General features: G+C 40.5%; 1 protein-coding gene across 6 annotated transcripts in view; it reads left to right on the top strand.

Moving 5' to 3' along the window:
• Positions 1-14,828, top strand: part of LOC145997238 (uncharacterized) — a 309,232-nt gene that overhangs the window by 22,174 nt on the left and 272,230 nt on the right. For all 6 annotated transcript variants that reach the window (XM_083134059.1, XM_083134062.1, XM_083134058.1 and 3 more), the window contains exon 4: positions 13,985-14,488. In XM_083134059.1, the coding sequence (XP_082990185.1) occupies positions 13,985-14,488 (504 nt within the window). The remainder of the gene's footprint in view (positions 1-13,984; positions 14,489-14,828) is intronic.

The following is a 14,828-nucleotide window of genomic DNA, read 5'->3' on the forward strand; positions in this document are numbered from 1 at the left end:
AATTAGATGGTTGATGAAAGAGTTCTTACAAATTTATTCATGTTGTCACCGTACAAGGCAAATATTATTAAATATTATTTTTCATTTGAATACTGTGTTTGTGTGCAGGCTCTCCTTTCAATACTGCTAGAATCTGAACCAGATCTAGTGAGCAAGACACATGTAAATCATCTAAATGCACAGCCATGAAAAGAGGTTGCTGGGCAGAATTGCGCTGGTGCCACTTGTGGGAAAAGCAATAAAAGAGTAGCACAAAACTCACTGGTTCCCACTCACTGTGTGGCAACATCCTGGGGCTGCATTGCCTAGTTTGAGTGTCAGACTGACCTCTGTTTTGGGCATACAGTCATCATCCCTGATGTTTCGAGCAAATACTGTCAGTTTGTATCACTAGGATTAAAAAAAACCTCTACCATGAGACCTTTCATTCTCTTAAACCTCCAAATACATGGGGTTGTGCTCTGCATGAACTTCTTTCACCCACCTAATTTCATGACCATGTGTTTAGGTGCCTTCATATATTGAATAATGTACTTATGATCTTTCATGTTCCGTTTGGGGTATAAATATTTAAATTTGAGGCCTGTTCTTTGTACACCCATGTCCTATAATTAAAATATGAGAAAACAGGTCATTTCTAAAAGGTCAGAATGGCACACACTTGAAAATCTCCTACTGCTATGGATTGAACCGTCTGATTAACTGAAGTTGCATTTCTGTAAAATGGAAACTGGTATACATCAAAGTATGAGTGCTTGGGCATAAATCATGACAACTGTTTTTTTTTTCAAGAATGCAGGACTGGCACAATTATTCCAAATAAAGCAGGACACTGTATAAACAATGCAAATCATTTGTACCAAGGGTTGGTGGAGATGTGCCATAAAAAATAAGAGAAAATGTGTTTTACCCACAAGGTTACACAGGCAGTATAAAAGCAAATGTACACAAATTGCTCTATGAATGCTCAAATTAGTTACACTAGTTCCCCAGAGTGTTCACAACATGCTGCCAATGCTGTGGGAGGCATCAAATACCAATACCATCCTCATGTGAGTCAGGACATCTCACTTTTCATGTAGATGACAATGTCATTTTGAATCCAAAACAGTCTCCTGCATAGTTGTTACTTTGGGTAAAAAAAAGTAAAGGTAAAGTGCTCCCCTGTGATTAGCACCACGCCATGAATGCGTATAGGGGGTGTGGGGGTAATGCCCCACACTTCCTTGATCGGGTCGTGAGTGGGGGTGATGTGATCACTGTCTCAGACAATAGTAGGCTGGCAAGGTACTGACTCCATCCTAGTGTTACTAGACCATTTGGTGTTCGTGCAGGCGAGATCCTGTCGTGTTGACAGTGATCTTCCTGACATCTCTCCACTCATTCTTCCTCTCCCGACCTGGAAGTTTCCTGCACATTCCATCGATTGTTCTCTGACTGCCCTTCAAATGGCACAAACACCAGCAGCAGGTTTTAGAGCTTCGCACGTAGCACCCCAATTTTAATGTATTTTATACGGATTCTTCCAAGACAATCGAATCAGTGGGTTGCGCCTTCATCCTTGATTCTCAAAATTCCAGTTACTCTCTATATCCTGCCTGTTCCATCTATACGGCAGAGTTGTATGCCATTCTAAAGGCACTGGACTTGGCAGACGTCAATGGTCTGATGAAAGTCCTTGTGTGCAGTGATTCGACCAGCATGTTACAGACTCTGTATTCGCCATATTCCTGGTATCCAGTAGACCGACGCATTTTTAGATGGCTTGTGTCTTCAACTGCTAGTGCCAATGTATGCTTCTGTTGGGTCCCTAGCCACGTTGGCAGGCATTCAGGGGAACGAAGCATATGAAGCTGCCCCATAGTCTGCTGATGCAGATGGCAATGTTTTCGTCCACCTTTTGCCAGCTAGCGACCTGCAGAATTTGCTTTGTTGTTCCCTTCTTGTCACTTGGCAGGCCAAGTGGGATTCCTTGTCCTGTCCCTCTCGCCGAGAAGAAGTTCTTCTGACCAGAATGCATATTATACATAGCCATCCAACCCATGGTCATTTGCTGCAGGGGCAGGACCCTTTTTTGTGTTGTGTTTGTAAATTTTTTTGTAAGTATTTGGCATGTTCTCGTTGAATGTGCCGATCTTGCTTACCTCTGGCAGACTTTTAACCTTTCCGGCTGTTTGTCATCCCTGTTGGGTGATGACAATAGTACAGTAGCATGCAAATTAATCCGAACAAGATGCATACTTTTCCAGACCTCGTTGCAGGATGAATTCTTATTAGAAAAAGCAAACAGAACCCCAGACTGACTGCTGTTGATTTAACACGTGATTTATTGTCAAGTAGAGTGGATGTCCAAGTTACAACAGTGTGTCGCAGACTGCTTAAATCTGGAGGAAAAGCTTGTAGGCCATTGAAAAACAGTTTCTTCCAAAAATCATGTTTAAGAAAGCATGTGGGCAAAATGTCATTGGGACTGGATTATGAGTGACTGGAAGAAATTGCTTTTTTTTTGGACGAATGCCATTTTGAAGTGCATGATCACAAGGTTTCTTTCGTTCGTAAAGGATAATGTGAAAAACTTTCACCAGAACACATGCAATGTTCAGTACTGTAATATAATTAAAATTTAAAAATGATGTTAGAGTTGCTTGCTAGATGGCAGGGAGGTCTGCCACGTGAAGTATGTGTCATATGCGTGACGCAATAGGACTGACTGAACTCGAGTGTCTTTGTCTTCGTGTGTGTGTGTGTGTGAGCGAGCGTGATGCGACCACAAGTGGTGGTACTTCGTCGGCGTATAACCTGTGTCTTTGTGTATATAATATCCGTTATTATAATATATAGTTGTGTTCATGAACTATGAGAGACTTCATTCTTTAACCCAACACGAAATCAACACACTCCAGCACTTGGGAAAGTTATGCCAGGTGTTTTAATGGTGTAACGCCGCTTCATGGTCCTCCAAACCCGGATTTGCGCAGTACATGCCACGTGTAGTGAATTGACTTAACCAGCAGCTTTTTGTGCATTATCTCCCATGCCGGGTGTGTTCTGACTTTTGTGTCTGGACTAGTGTTAGTGTTGTGAACTATGGAGCAGATACTTTCGTGCAAACGTGTTCTGAAACGCGAAGTTACGCATGTTGAAAACAAGATTGTGTCAGACGACCTCTCACAAGAGAGCGTCACCGTGTACATCAACAAAACCGTGCAATTAACAGAGGACACTCAGAAACTCTTATGTGAGCTGTCTTCCGAGTGCAGTGATGAGCAGTTTGCGGAGTTGGTGACATTGTATCGTGCTCAAAAGCAGCAGGGCGTGGTAATGGCTGCCAGTGCATCGTCGGTTAAAGCCAGTAGTGACGTAAGACTACCAAAATTGGACTTGCCTGTGTTCGCGGGAAACTTACAGCAGTGGCTGTCGTTTCGTGATTTGTTCGTTGCATCTGTGCATAATAATAACTCTTTGTCCCCTGCACAGAAACTTCAATATTTGAAGTCTAGTATACGTGGTGAACCTGCATTGTTGCTGCAATCTATTACGATTACAGACACAAATTACAAAGAGGCGTGGGAAATTTTGAACAATAGATATCAGCAAAGGCATGTTCTTGTGAATGACACGATCAAGCGACTCGTGTTGCAACCTTGCATTCAGACAGAATCAGCTGTTGCCTTGCGAAAACTCGCGGACGTAACAACCGACTGTGTTCGTGTACTCAGAGTTCTAGAAGGTCCAGTTCAACACTGGGATGCAATTTTGGTTTTCCATACCGTGGAGAAGCTCGACAGTGTGTCACGACAGCAGTGGGAGCTTAGTGTGTCAGCCGATCAACTTCCGACGTTTGAGCAGCTACGAGCCTTCCTCGATACGAGAGCGAGAGCATTGTCGGCGTCTTCTAGACCCCCCAAACAACAAGGATACTCAGTGAAACAACTCTTTAGTGATTCCAGTGCCAAAAGAAATGCGAGTTCTTTTCATGTGTCAGTGTGTTGCCCTAAATGTCACCAGGAGTCCCACTTGCTGTATAAGTGTAATCAATATAATAGCCTATCAGAGCCTGAGAGAGAGGCATTTGTGAAAAGTAGTGGCTTGTGTTATAAAAGTAGTGGCTTGTGTTCTTTTCATAAGGTGAGTAAATGCAGTGCTAGTTTGTGCCGTACTTGCAATAAGAAACACCATACATCCCTTCATCGTGAAGTGACCCCCTCCCCCCAAGGAAGTTTGGCAACTTCGCATCAGATTGTGACGTCACATTTAGCGTCCGATCAAGGGAAATCGAGCACTGAAGTGTTACTTCCGACAGCAATTGCAAACATAAAGGATAAATATAACCAGTGTCAGCCTTTCCGTGCATTATTGGATAGCTGTAGTGAGGTGTCGTTTATTAGTGCCAATGCAGTTCAAATATTAGGTCTGAAAAGAAAGAGTGTGTTTGTGTCAGTAACAGGCATTTCTTCTGTTAACGTTGGGAAATCACATTCAGCTGTTGATATCACGATTGAGTCCCGAGACGGTAAACATTCCTACACAACCTCTGCGTTGGTGGTGAAAAGGATTACGTCACCGCTGCCACATGTGACTATTCAAAACACCGGGAGCTGGAGTCACATACGTGGACTTGACCTTGCTGATCCCACATTTCATACAATTGGAAATATTGACCTCCTTTTCGGGTGTGATATATATGCGTCGCTGCTAATGAGAGGAAAACGAGAAGGCAAGGAAGGAGAACCGATTGCCATTCAAACTCGCTTAGGTTGGGTTATTTGCGGAGGAGTAAAGCAACAAACTTCAAAACATTCATTCACCTCTCTTCATGTGTCAGTTGAAGAAAATAATGTAAACCAGTCATTAAGAAAATTCTTTGAGATTGAAGAATTGCCGCAGAGAGAGTTCGTAACAGAAGAAGAGCGCTTATGTGAAGAGCATTTTGAAACTACACATCGTTGCAAAACAGATGGACGTTACGTCGTAAATTTGCCATTTCAGAGCAATTGGGAAGAATTGGGATATTCTAAAGAGAGAGCAAGAAAGTGTTTGTTATCACAAGAGCAAAGATTACAGAAAGATCCAGTAAAACAACAACAATACCAAGCATTTATGCGAGAATATCTCACCTTGCAACACATGACACCAGTGGCGGAGGATGAGGCCCCCAAGGTACCCCCCATCTTATTACATTCCACATCATTGTGTAACAAATGAAAGCAGCAGTTCGACTAAACTGAGAGTAGTTTTTCATGCATCTTGCAAGACAAGTAGTGGACTTTCCCTGAATGATGTACTTATGAATGGTGAAAAGCAACAACCAGACTTATTTCCTATTTTGATTCGATTCCGTTGCCATCCAGTTGCTTTAATTTCTGATGTTCGGATGATGTATAGACAAGTAGAGGTCGCGTATGAAGATGGAGATTTTCAGTTGATTTTGTGGAGAGAGACCCCTGAACAACCAATCAAGGAATTCCGTTTAAATACTCTTACTTATGGTACTAAGCCTGCAGGTTTTCTTGCCACAAGAGTGCTTCGACAGTTAGCGAATGACGAAGGAGAGAATTATCCTCTCGCCACAAAGAGCTTACTTAGTCATGTGCACATGGATGACTTTCTAACAGGAGCCAATTCTACTGAAGAAGCAATCGAGTTGTATCATCATTTGACACAGTTACTAAGCAAGGGCGGCTTCGAGCTTCGCAAGTGGTGGTCAAACGATCCGAGAGTGCTGGACATTATTCCCTGTGACTTGTTGGAGACAAATCTGCAGTTCGAATTTAATGGAGAAGACGCGAAGAAAACTTTAGGCATACAGTGGAACCCTTCTATGGATTACTTGTGTTTTGATGTGGTGAATCCGAGCAAACGAGCGATTATAACTAAAAGACTGGTTCTTTCCGAGATATCGAAGCTGTTTGATCCCTTAGGTTTTATCTCTCCTGTGACCGTGAAGGCAAAATTGTTTATGCAAAGGCTTTGGAAGTTGGATCTTGATTGGAACGACGAGCTTCCAAGCAATTTGGCTGCAGAGTGGGTTGCATACTGCCAGGATATGCCACAATTTAAAGATATCCGAGTGGAGCGATGCATTATTCCTAGAGACACCATGGAGATTCATTTGGTTGGATTCTGAGATGCGTCAGAAGCGGCTTATGCAGCAGTGGTCTACGTGAGATGTATATGTGCTAATGGGCAGGTGCAAGTGAAGATGATTGCATCCAAAACAAAAGTGGCCCCCCTTAAAACTATAACCCTTCCCAGGTTGGAACTCTGTGCAACTGTGCTGTTACTTCGCCTCCTTTCTTTAGTGCGGAAAGCATTGTCTGTCAACTTGAAAACCATGACAGCGTATTCTGACTCGAAAATTGTTTTGTCTTGGATTAGTGCTTGTCCTAGCAGATGGAAAACTTTCGTGGGAAACCGTGTGGCGAAGATACAGGAAGAAGGAGAAATACAGTGGGCATATGTTGCTAGCAAGGAAAATCCAGCAGACTGTGCGAGCCGTGGAATCTCGACTTCGGCTTTACTTAATCATCCCTTATGGTGGACTGGCCCCCCATTCTTAAGAAATTCAGTGTTGCCAGTGGAGCAGTCTTACACATGTGATACTGATGAAGTGACATCAGAGCAGAGACAGTCATTTGTAGCCATGGTGAGGACGGCAGAAAATACATTATTTGAGAATTACTCGTCGCTGAGTAAATTGCAGCGGGTTGCAGCATGGTGTAGGCACTTTGCATGCAACGCCAAGCATAGGGACAACAAGCTTCGTGGCCCATTGAGCGCATCAGAGCTGTGGTTAGCATTGGTTGCATTAGTAAAAGTAGCCCAACAAGAAGAATTTTTGTGTGAGATTCAAGCCCTCAAGAAAGGAGCGGTCTTACCTTCAAAGAGCAAATTACAATACTTGAATCCATTTGTTGACGAAATGGATTACTATTAGAGTAGGAGGAAGATTGGAGCATAGTAACCTTCCGCATAACATCAAACATCCAATTGTGCTACCAAAATCACACAAATTAACAGAGCTGTTAATCACACACAAGCATATCATTAACTTACATGCAGGTCCGCAGCTTGTCCTGTCAACACTGCGACAAACATTTTGGATAATAAATGGCCGAGACAAGGTTCGTCAAGTGCTGCGAAGGTGTGTCATCTGCCACAGATATGCTTCCGTGACATCACAACAGATAATGAGTAATTTGCCACCACCAAGAGTGACTGTTAGTCGACCGTTTTTACACTGTGGTATAGACTATGCTGGCCCAATTCAGTTGAAGTATATGGTTGGAAGAAGTGCTCAAAAGTACAAGGGGTACGTAGCTTTGTTTGTTTGTTTCAGCACTAAGGCTATCCACTTAGAGCTTGTGTCCAATGCATCTGCAGCAGCTTTCCTAGCGGCCCTCAAGAGATTCATCTCACGTCGCGGTAAACCTAGTGATATGTATAGCGACTGTGGTACTAACTTTGTTGGAGCAAGTAGGGAACTGAAGGAGCTACGTGAAGTGACAAAACGAGCAGAACGAGATGAAACCACATCGCATTTCATTGCTTCCAGTGGGATCGAGTGGCATTTTAATCCACCAAGAGCTCCTCATATGGGTGGACTTTGGGAAGCAGGTGTAAAGTCTGTAAAGCACCATTTGAGGAGAGTAGTTGGAAACACAATTCTCACATTCGAAGAAATGTACACTGTTCTCACGCAGATTGAGGCGTGCCTCAACTCACGACCAATATCCCCAATGTCCGAGGATCCAAATGACTTGCAAGAGTTAACTCCAGGTCATTTCCTCATTGGAGATTCTTTAGTGGCGGCACCAGAAAGGGACTTCAACAAGACTCCTCTTAATCGACTATCAAGGTGGCAGCTAATGCAGAAGCTTACGCAACATTTTTGGCAGAGGTGGTCAAAGGAATATCTGTCCAGACTTCAGCAGCGTCCCAAATGGTTCTCGAAACATCGAGACTTCGGAGAGGGCGACATGGTCATTGTACGAGAAGATAACATCCCTCCACAAGAATGGAAAGTGGGGAGAGTGGTAGAGGTTCATGCCAGACGAGATGGAAGAGTGCGATCAGCAACAGTAAAGACTGTAAATGGACTGTGTAAGATACCAATCGTGAAATTATCATTGCTACCATTTGAAGTAGAGAAGTAAACTTGAGAAATCTATATGTTAATGTCAAATATTCAATATCAGAAGTTATGTTTGAAGTGTTTATATATGTTAGTCTACATTGTAATTTCAATTTTATAATGATTGTGTTAAAGGTTAAAAATATGTTGAAATGTATATTTCAAGGTGGGAGAGGATGTTCAGTACTGTAATATAATTAAAATTTAGAAATGATGTTAGAGTTGCTCGCTAGATGGCAGGGAGGTCTGCCACGTGAAGTACATGTCATATGCATGACGCAATAGGACTGACTGAACTCGGGTGGTGTCTTTGTCTTCGTGTGTGTGTGTGTGAGCAAGCGCGACGCGACCACAAGTGGTGGTACTTCGTCGTCGTATAACCTGTGTCTTTGTGTATATAATATCCATTATTATAATATATAGTTGTGTTCATGAACTATGAGAGACTTCATTCTTTAACCCAACACGAAATCAACACACTCCAAGACTTGGGAAAGTTGCGCCAGGTGTTTTAATGGTGTAACGCCGCTTCATGCAACAAACTTCAAAACACCCCCGAAAATAATGTTCTGGAGTTGTTTCACATCTGAAGGGCCTGGGCCTATAGTTCCTGTTAAAGGGATGATGAACAGTGATAAATATATTGACATACTGCGACGAAAAGTCATACCTCATCTCAAGAAATCTTTTCCTGCTGGTGATGGTGTTTTCCAACAGAACCTAGCAAAATGTCATACACCTCGAAAAATCAATGAGTTCTTTGATAATAACAATGTACTGTATTCTCGCGTCTATAAGCCGCACTTTTTTCCCCGAAAAGTGGACCAAAAAATGGGGTGCGGCTTATACACGCGAATGATAAGAAAAGCATGTGCGGCTTATACACAAGAATGAGAAAACATTTGCGGCTTATACACGCGAATGAAAGAAAGTGCAGCTACTGCTAGGATACTAAAATACGTACGTTGATTTGTTATCTTTATCACATAACTGATTCATTAACAGCAAATCCAACAACAATGCATCTGTAGCAGGCTTTGCAACAATATGATAATATCTTATCTTTGAACACGCTTACTGTCGTATTGATCTGGAAACCATTCAGTAAAGTGAAGTTTTTAAAGAAGGTTGTGGGCCTGAGGTCAAGGTTGGTACTATCAAAGGGAGGATGTCTGGCAGAAGAATCAGCTACGATGCTCATTTTAAACTTCAAGCGATACGATATGCTGAAGGAAACGGCAACAGATCTGCAGCGCGATATTACGATGTGGACGACTCTAACATTCGTCGATGGAGAAATCAGAAGGAACAACTTGCTGCAAGAAGTGGCAAGAGAAAGACATTTCGTGGAAAAGGAGCCAAATTTCCACAGGTACCTAGAAGAAGAAGTTTTGGCCTTTGTAAATGAGAGAAGAAGTGCTGGCTATGCTGAAACCGTAGACATGATACGTTTTCAAGCTCGTGAAGTAGCTTCAAAGTTTGACATCAGTCGTCAAGCTTTCCGAACTAGTGCGGGATGGTGTTCACGTTTTATGCGTAGGAAAAGTTCATCACTTTGCCGTAGGACAACAATTGCGCAACGTTTCCCTGCAGACTTTGATCAGAAAATTGTTAAATTTCACAAATACGTGATTCGAATGCGAAAGTCCAATGATTATAGCTTGTCTCAGATCGGCAACGTGGATGAAACACCTATTTACTGGGACATGCCTATGTCCAGCACAGTTCCACTGAGAGGCTCGCACACCGTATTGATCAAGACCACGGGTGGAGAGAAACAACGATCCACTGTAATGTTGGGTGTTCTCGCGGATGGAAGGAAACTGCCACCGTATGTTGTGCTGAAGCGTAAGAATGTGCCAAAGGAGGCATTTCCGCCGGGTATTATCATACGTGCCGAGCAGAAAGGATGGATGCAAGAAGAACTGGTATTGGACTGGATAGACAAAGTGCGGAATAGAAGGTCTGGTGCATTGCTGAAGCAAAAGAGTTTGCTGGTGTGGGACAGCTTTCGTGGTAACCTAACAGACAGAATACAGACAAAATTCCAACAGTTGAAAACGGATGTAGCTGTGATTCCTGGGGGTCTAACGTCTGTACTGCAGCCCCTAGACGATTGTGTAATTCGCTCGTTTAAAGCTGCGTTCCGGCGTCTGTATAATGGCTGGATTAGTGCAGGAAACCACGAGCTTACAGCAAGAGGAAAGATCAAACGTCCGACTGTCAAGCAAGTGTGTGAATGGATTCTGGCAGCATGGGAAAGTGTAAAGTCGGAGACAATTGTGAAAGGTTTTCTGAAGTGCGGCATATCCAATGCCCTAGATGGTACCCAGGATGAAATGTGGGATGATGATGCTAGTGATGAAGATGACAATACCTCTTGTGCAGAAAATATTTCAACGAGTAGCAGCAACGGCAGTGAATAAGGGCTTTGAGGACTCAAAAGGAATGATACTGTATTAATATGTAGATCATTGCGCTAAAATAAAGGTTAAAATACTTTTAAAATACTTACTTAAAATTGGCTACCTACTCAAAAAAAAAAAAAAAAAAATCAATCGTGCGGCTTATACACGAGAAATTTTATTTTCCTGAAATCTAAGGCCAAAAAAAGGGGTGCGGCTTATACACGCGTGCGGCTAATAGACGAGAGAATACGGTACAAGTACTCTCCTGGCCAGGAAGCTCACCTGATTTAAATCCAATTGAAAATTTATGGTCTATCTGCAAAAGAAAGATGTCTTAAGTAAATTGTTCAACCAAGGAGAAAAATGCTTTCTGCTCTTGTTAACGTGTGGTACCTGATGAAGAAATTAAAAACATTTGTGCAAATTTAGTGTCATCCATGACTAAACATGTCAATGATGTGATTACAAACAAGGGAGGTCATATAAAGTACTAAGGGTATTTCTAAATACATGTATAGTTATGTATATTGCAGCAACTTTATTAAATGACAAAATGTGTACCTTGTTCGGATTGATTTGCATGCTACTGTATGTTATCAAATGTTTTTGGTTTTTTGCAGAGAGCTGGACTCTTCCACTATCTGTAAGGAGGCTTTTAGTTCTTTTCTGACTTTTTAATGTGTCGTGTTTGTCTTGTGCAGGTCTGTTTACAACCTTGCACTTTTAATTTTCCCAAGGGAAAATCACTCAAGTGAGAATTTTAGGTAAGGGGATATTTCCCCAAATATATTGAAGGGTGTAGAATTGCCAGAAGTGCTGAAGCAACCAAAAATTTTAAATCTTTCATTCATTCATTTCTGTGGGATATGCCTATGTATTTTCACTGTGATATCATCTACTTCACATTTTCTTGCAGATATCCCTTTTTTGTTGCCACTGACATTCAGGGGGGAATGGTGTGGAAACCCCTTAATTTTACTTGACACCCTTTTTCAAAACCTATTATAAACTGAAAACACTTCTAACTCTTATAGTATCACATTACATTGCAACTTGTGTTGAAGTGAGACTGCTGTTAGTGTATACAAGAGGCAAGCCATTGAATGAGAAGCCAACTTAGTTTCCTCTACTGGTGCCTCAAATATCCACCGTTGTCTTTCTTTCTTTTGAATTGTTGTTAAGAATTGTTTCTTCTTTTGTTTATTCAACTGCCCTGTTTGTGGATTTCGATAATTTCCTACAGCTTAGTGTGAGTTGAATTTGATTCAATTTTAGTTATTTTTTGTGGCTTTTCTGCCACAATATGATGTAGGGACACTACCCAAAAACACCCAGGAATCAAACCTGCAACCCCTAGAGATGTTGCATGTTGTGCTAACCATTCAGGCTTTTTAGTTTGCATTGTTCTTTTCTTGAGAATTGCTGATAAATGCAAGGAGATATCTATCTATCTTTCTCCTTCTCTTTTCTCTATGCATTTCACTCCATGGTTCAATTATAAATAAACAATAACCCATGGTGCAACAACCTGTGAGGGCCAGAGTCTTATCTACCAACAGCTGGCCTCGCTCCCAACTGTTCAGGTCAGAGATCATCCAACCAGATACCGGGTGACATGTGGTCAGCAGGTTTTCATGACCGTGTTCTGCTACCCATTCGTAGCTCCCCAATTTCTTCATGATGGTGGGTGGCATCCTATTCCCCCAGGATACTCGAACCTGCAAGGAAACAGTAGAGTGCTACGTAACCATATTCCACAGTTTTTCTGACACTTGCAAGAACTTGGAGAAGGCAAGAAGCTGGTTAAGTGGGTCCCACTTGAACAACACAAAACATGTTGCTTGGAAATGTACCTTTCTCTGCTCTCCCAGAACCGAAACCTTCCGTTTTTGACACAGTAGTGATATGTGACGTAAAATCCATATACAATAGTTAAATGCTGATGAATGCTGAGGCCCCAAAACAAATACCAAAACCGACTCTTTATTCGAGGAAGATAATTAATGCATAAATAAATTTTGAGTTAAGCAGTCTAGATTGGCCAACAGAAATGAAGTTTTAGTACTTCAGGACAACATGACGGCCCATGTGGCAAGAACAAGAGTGCAAAAACTACACAGAGCTTGCATTATGAGACTGTTACTATGAAACTCTCCCATTCCACCACATCAGATGTTTCATAAACCAACTATCACTTATTTAACCGGAAAAAGTTCCCCAATAAAGCAGCTGTCAAATATACCTTTGAGAAGTTTCTTCTGTCCAGACCATCAATTTTCTACAAAATTGGCCTTAATGGACTACTATCATTGAACAAATTGTTTGGCATCGAATTGTTCCTATGTTGATTAATAAAAGTTCCTTTCCGGCAAGTTACTGTTGTTTGAAGTTTCACTACCAAATCAGACTTTTCACATGCAACGACCTGATATTATATTCACACTTATGAGATAAGATACAGTATATATGTCAGCCTGTCTCAAACAAGCTTTGTTCATTTAAAATTACAAAAAATGTGGTTCTTGTTGTTAAAGCAAGCAAAAATGAAGCAAGTCACTAGTATTCTTCACTTTCATTGGCTTATTTTCATAGAAACCTGCCAAAAGTTGATTGGTATTTGATATAGTGACTAATGCATGCATCCCTGTTTTGTGTTTTCTTTATTCTCAACATTGTATCCCCCTAAATTTCTTTCCACACCCACTTAACACCCTTAGATGATTATTCCTGGTACTGCCACTGCTGACATTCATTAATATCTGTTAGTTTTAATGTAAAAATCTTTACATTTACTAACAAATGTAATTACTATCTAAACACTCACATTATTGATAATGTTATAATTTCATCTATAAGTATTTATGTTGAGCAAATATGTTCTTGAATATTCCTGTGTGTAATATTTTGCAGGATGATTCATGTAATAAATTAAATTTGATATTTACATGTTACAAATGGCATTACATGTATGGTATATTGCCAAGGAATCATACGTGAGCATAGCTTGAATATAACTTGTGTGCATGAATTGAAAATTTATTTTACTATGTCTGCTATGTTGCTTTGAAGATTTTCATCTGAAAAATGTTAACACTGAACAGATGTATTCAAATGGAAACTTTAAATTTAAAAATAGGAATAGAAAATTCTATATTTCCATTTTCATTAGCAAAGATAGTTTGTGTTGTGTATGTGTGTGTGTGTGTGTGTTTGTGTGCATCATGAATAATGGCACATTTATTACTTGTGCAAAACATAACTTGTCTTGTGATTCATTATACTATATTGGCTCTTAATTTTTACTGCCTAACCTCATGTTCTTGATAACACACTTTCATTGCAACGTAATCTCAGTAAGTTTGAGAGTAAAAGTTTGTTGTCTTTGTTTTATTGATATAATCACTATTTTTACTGTTTATATTCTTATGTCTGATGATTTCAGTGAAAATATATCATCCGGCTGCACAGAATTGGAATGTTACAAGGAAGTCAATTTTACCACTTCACAAACAAAATGTATTAAAGAATGTCACTGTATATCAGAACTCCCAAATTCCAGCTCTCCCTTAAAAGCAGAAGATACAAACTATGAGAAAACATCAGTGCTTAAATATGGTACATGTGAAGTGGAGGATATCTGTGAGAATGAATTGGATAATGTTGGTCATGTGCCATTATCAGATACAAAACCTGTTGAAATTAAAAATGTAAATATTGCAGAGCAGTCAGTTGTCTGCAAATCAGAAATCAAGGAAGAGGAAAATACATTTGACATGAGTGAAGAAAACAAAATTTCATTTGTGAAAAGAGAATATGTAAAAAAGGAGGAAATTGTGAAATATAATGATGAAGAAATCCCAACTAGTGAAAGAGAAGAAAGAAACATAATAAATCGGAGAGATGTGGATATGAATTACCCAGTAAAGGATGAAGATACTAATTCCAGGTAATAACAATATCCAAGAATATCTACATTATATTTACTTAAGTAGTGTCAATAAACCTTTTACAATGTTAGTAAAAGAGGCTACAGGAAAACCTCATTAATATGAAGTTCAAGGGACCAAAAAAATGTCAACTTCGAGTTATCCAAACATTTCAAGATGATACCTGGTTTTCAGGTGTAAATAAAATAGAGTATAAATTACCCCCACAATGGATGTTTTATACTTGGTAGTAGCTCAGATAATGAGCTTTATATGTACTATATAATAATATTGTAAGTTTTAAAGAAAGTGTAAAAATGTTACACAAAATGAGGACACGGAGCTTATGCAGACACAAAG

Source organism: Lepisma saccharinum, chromosome 13, assembly GCF_977018435.1.
Source record: "Lepisma saccharinum chromosome 13, izLepSacc3.1, whole genome shotgun sequence".
Taxonomy (NCBI): Eukaryota; Metazoa; Arthropoda; class Insecta; order Zygentoma; family Lepismatidae; genus Lepisma; species Lepisma saccharinum.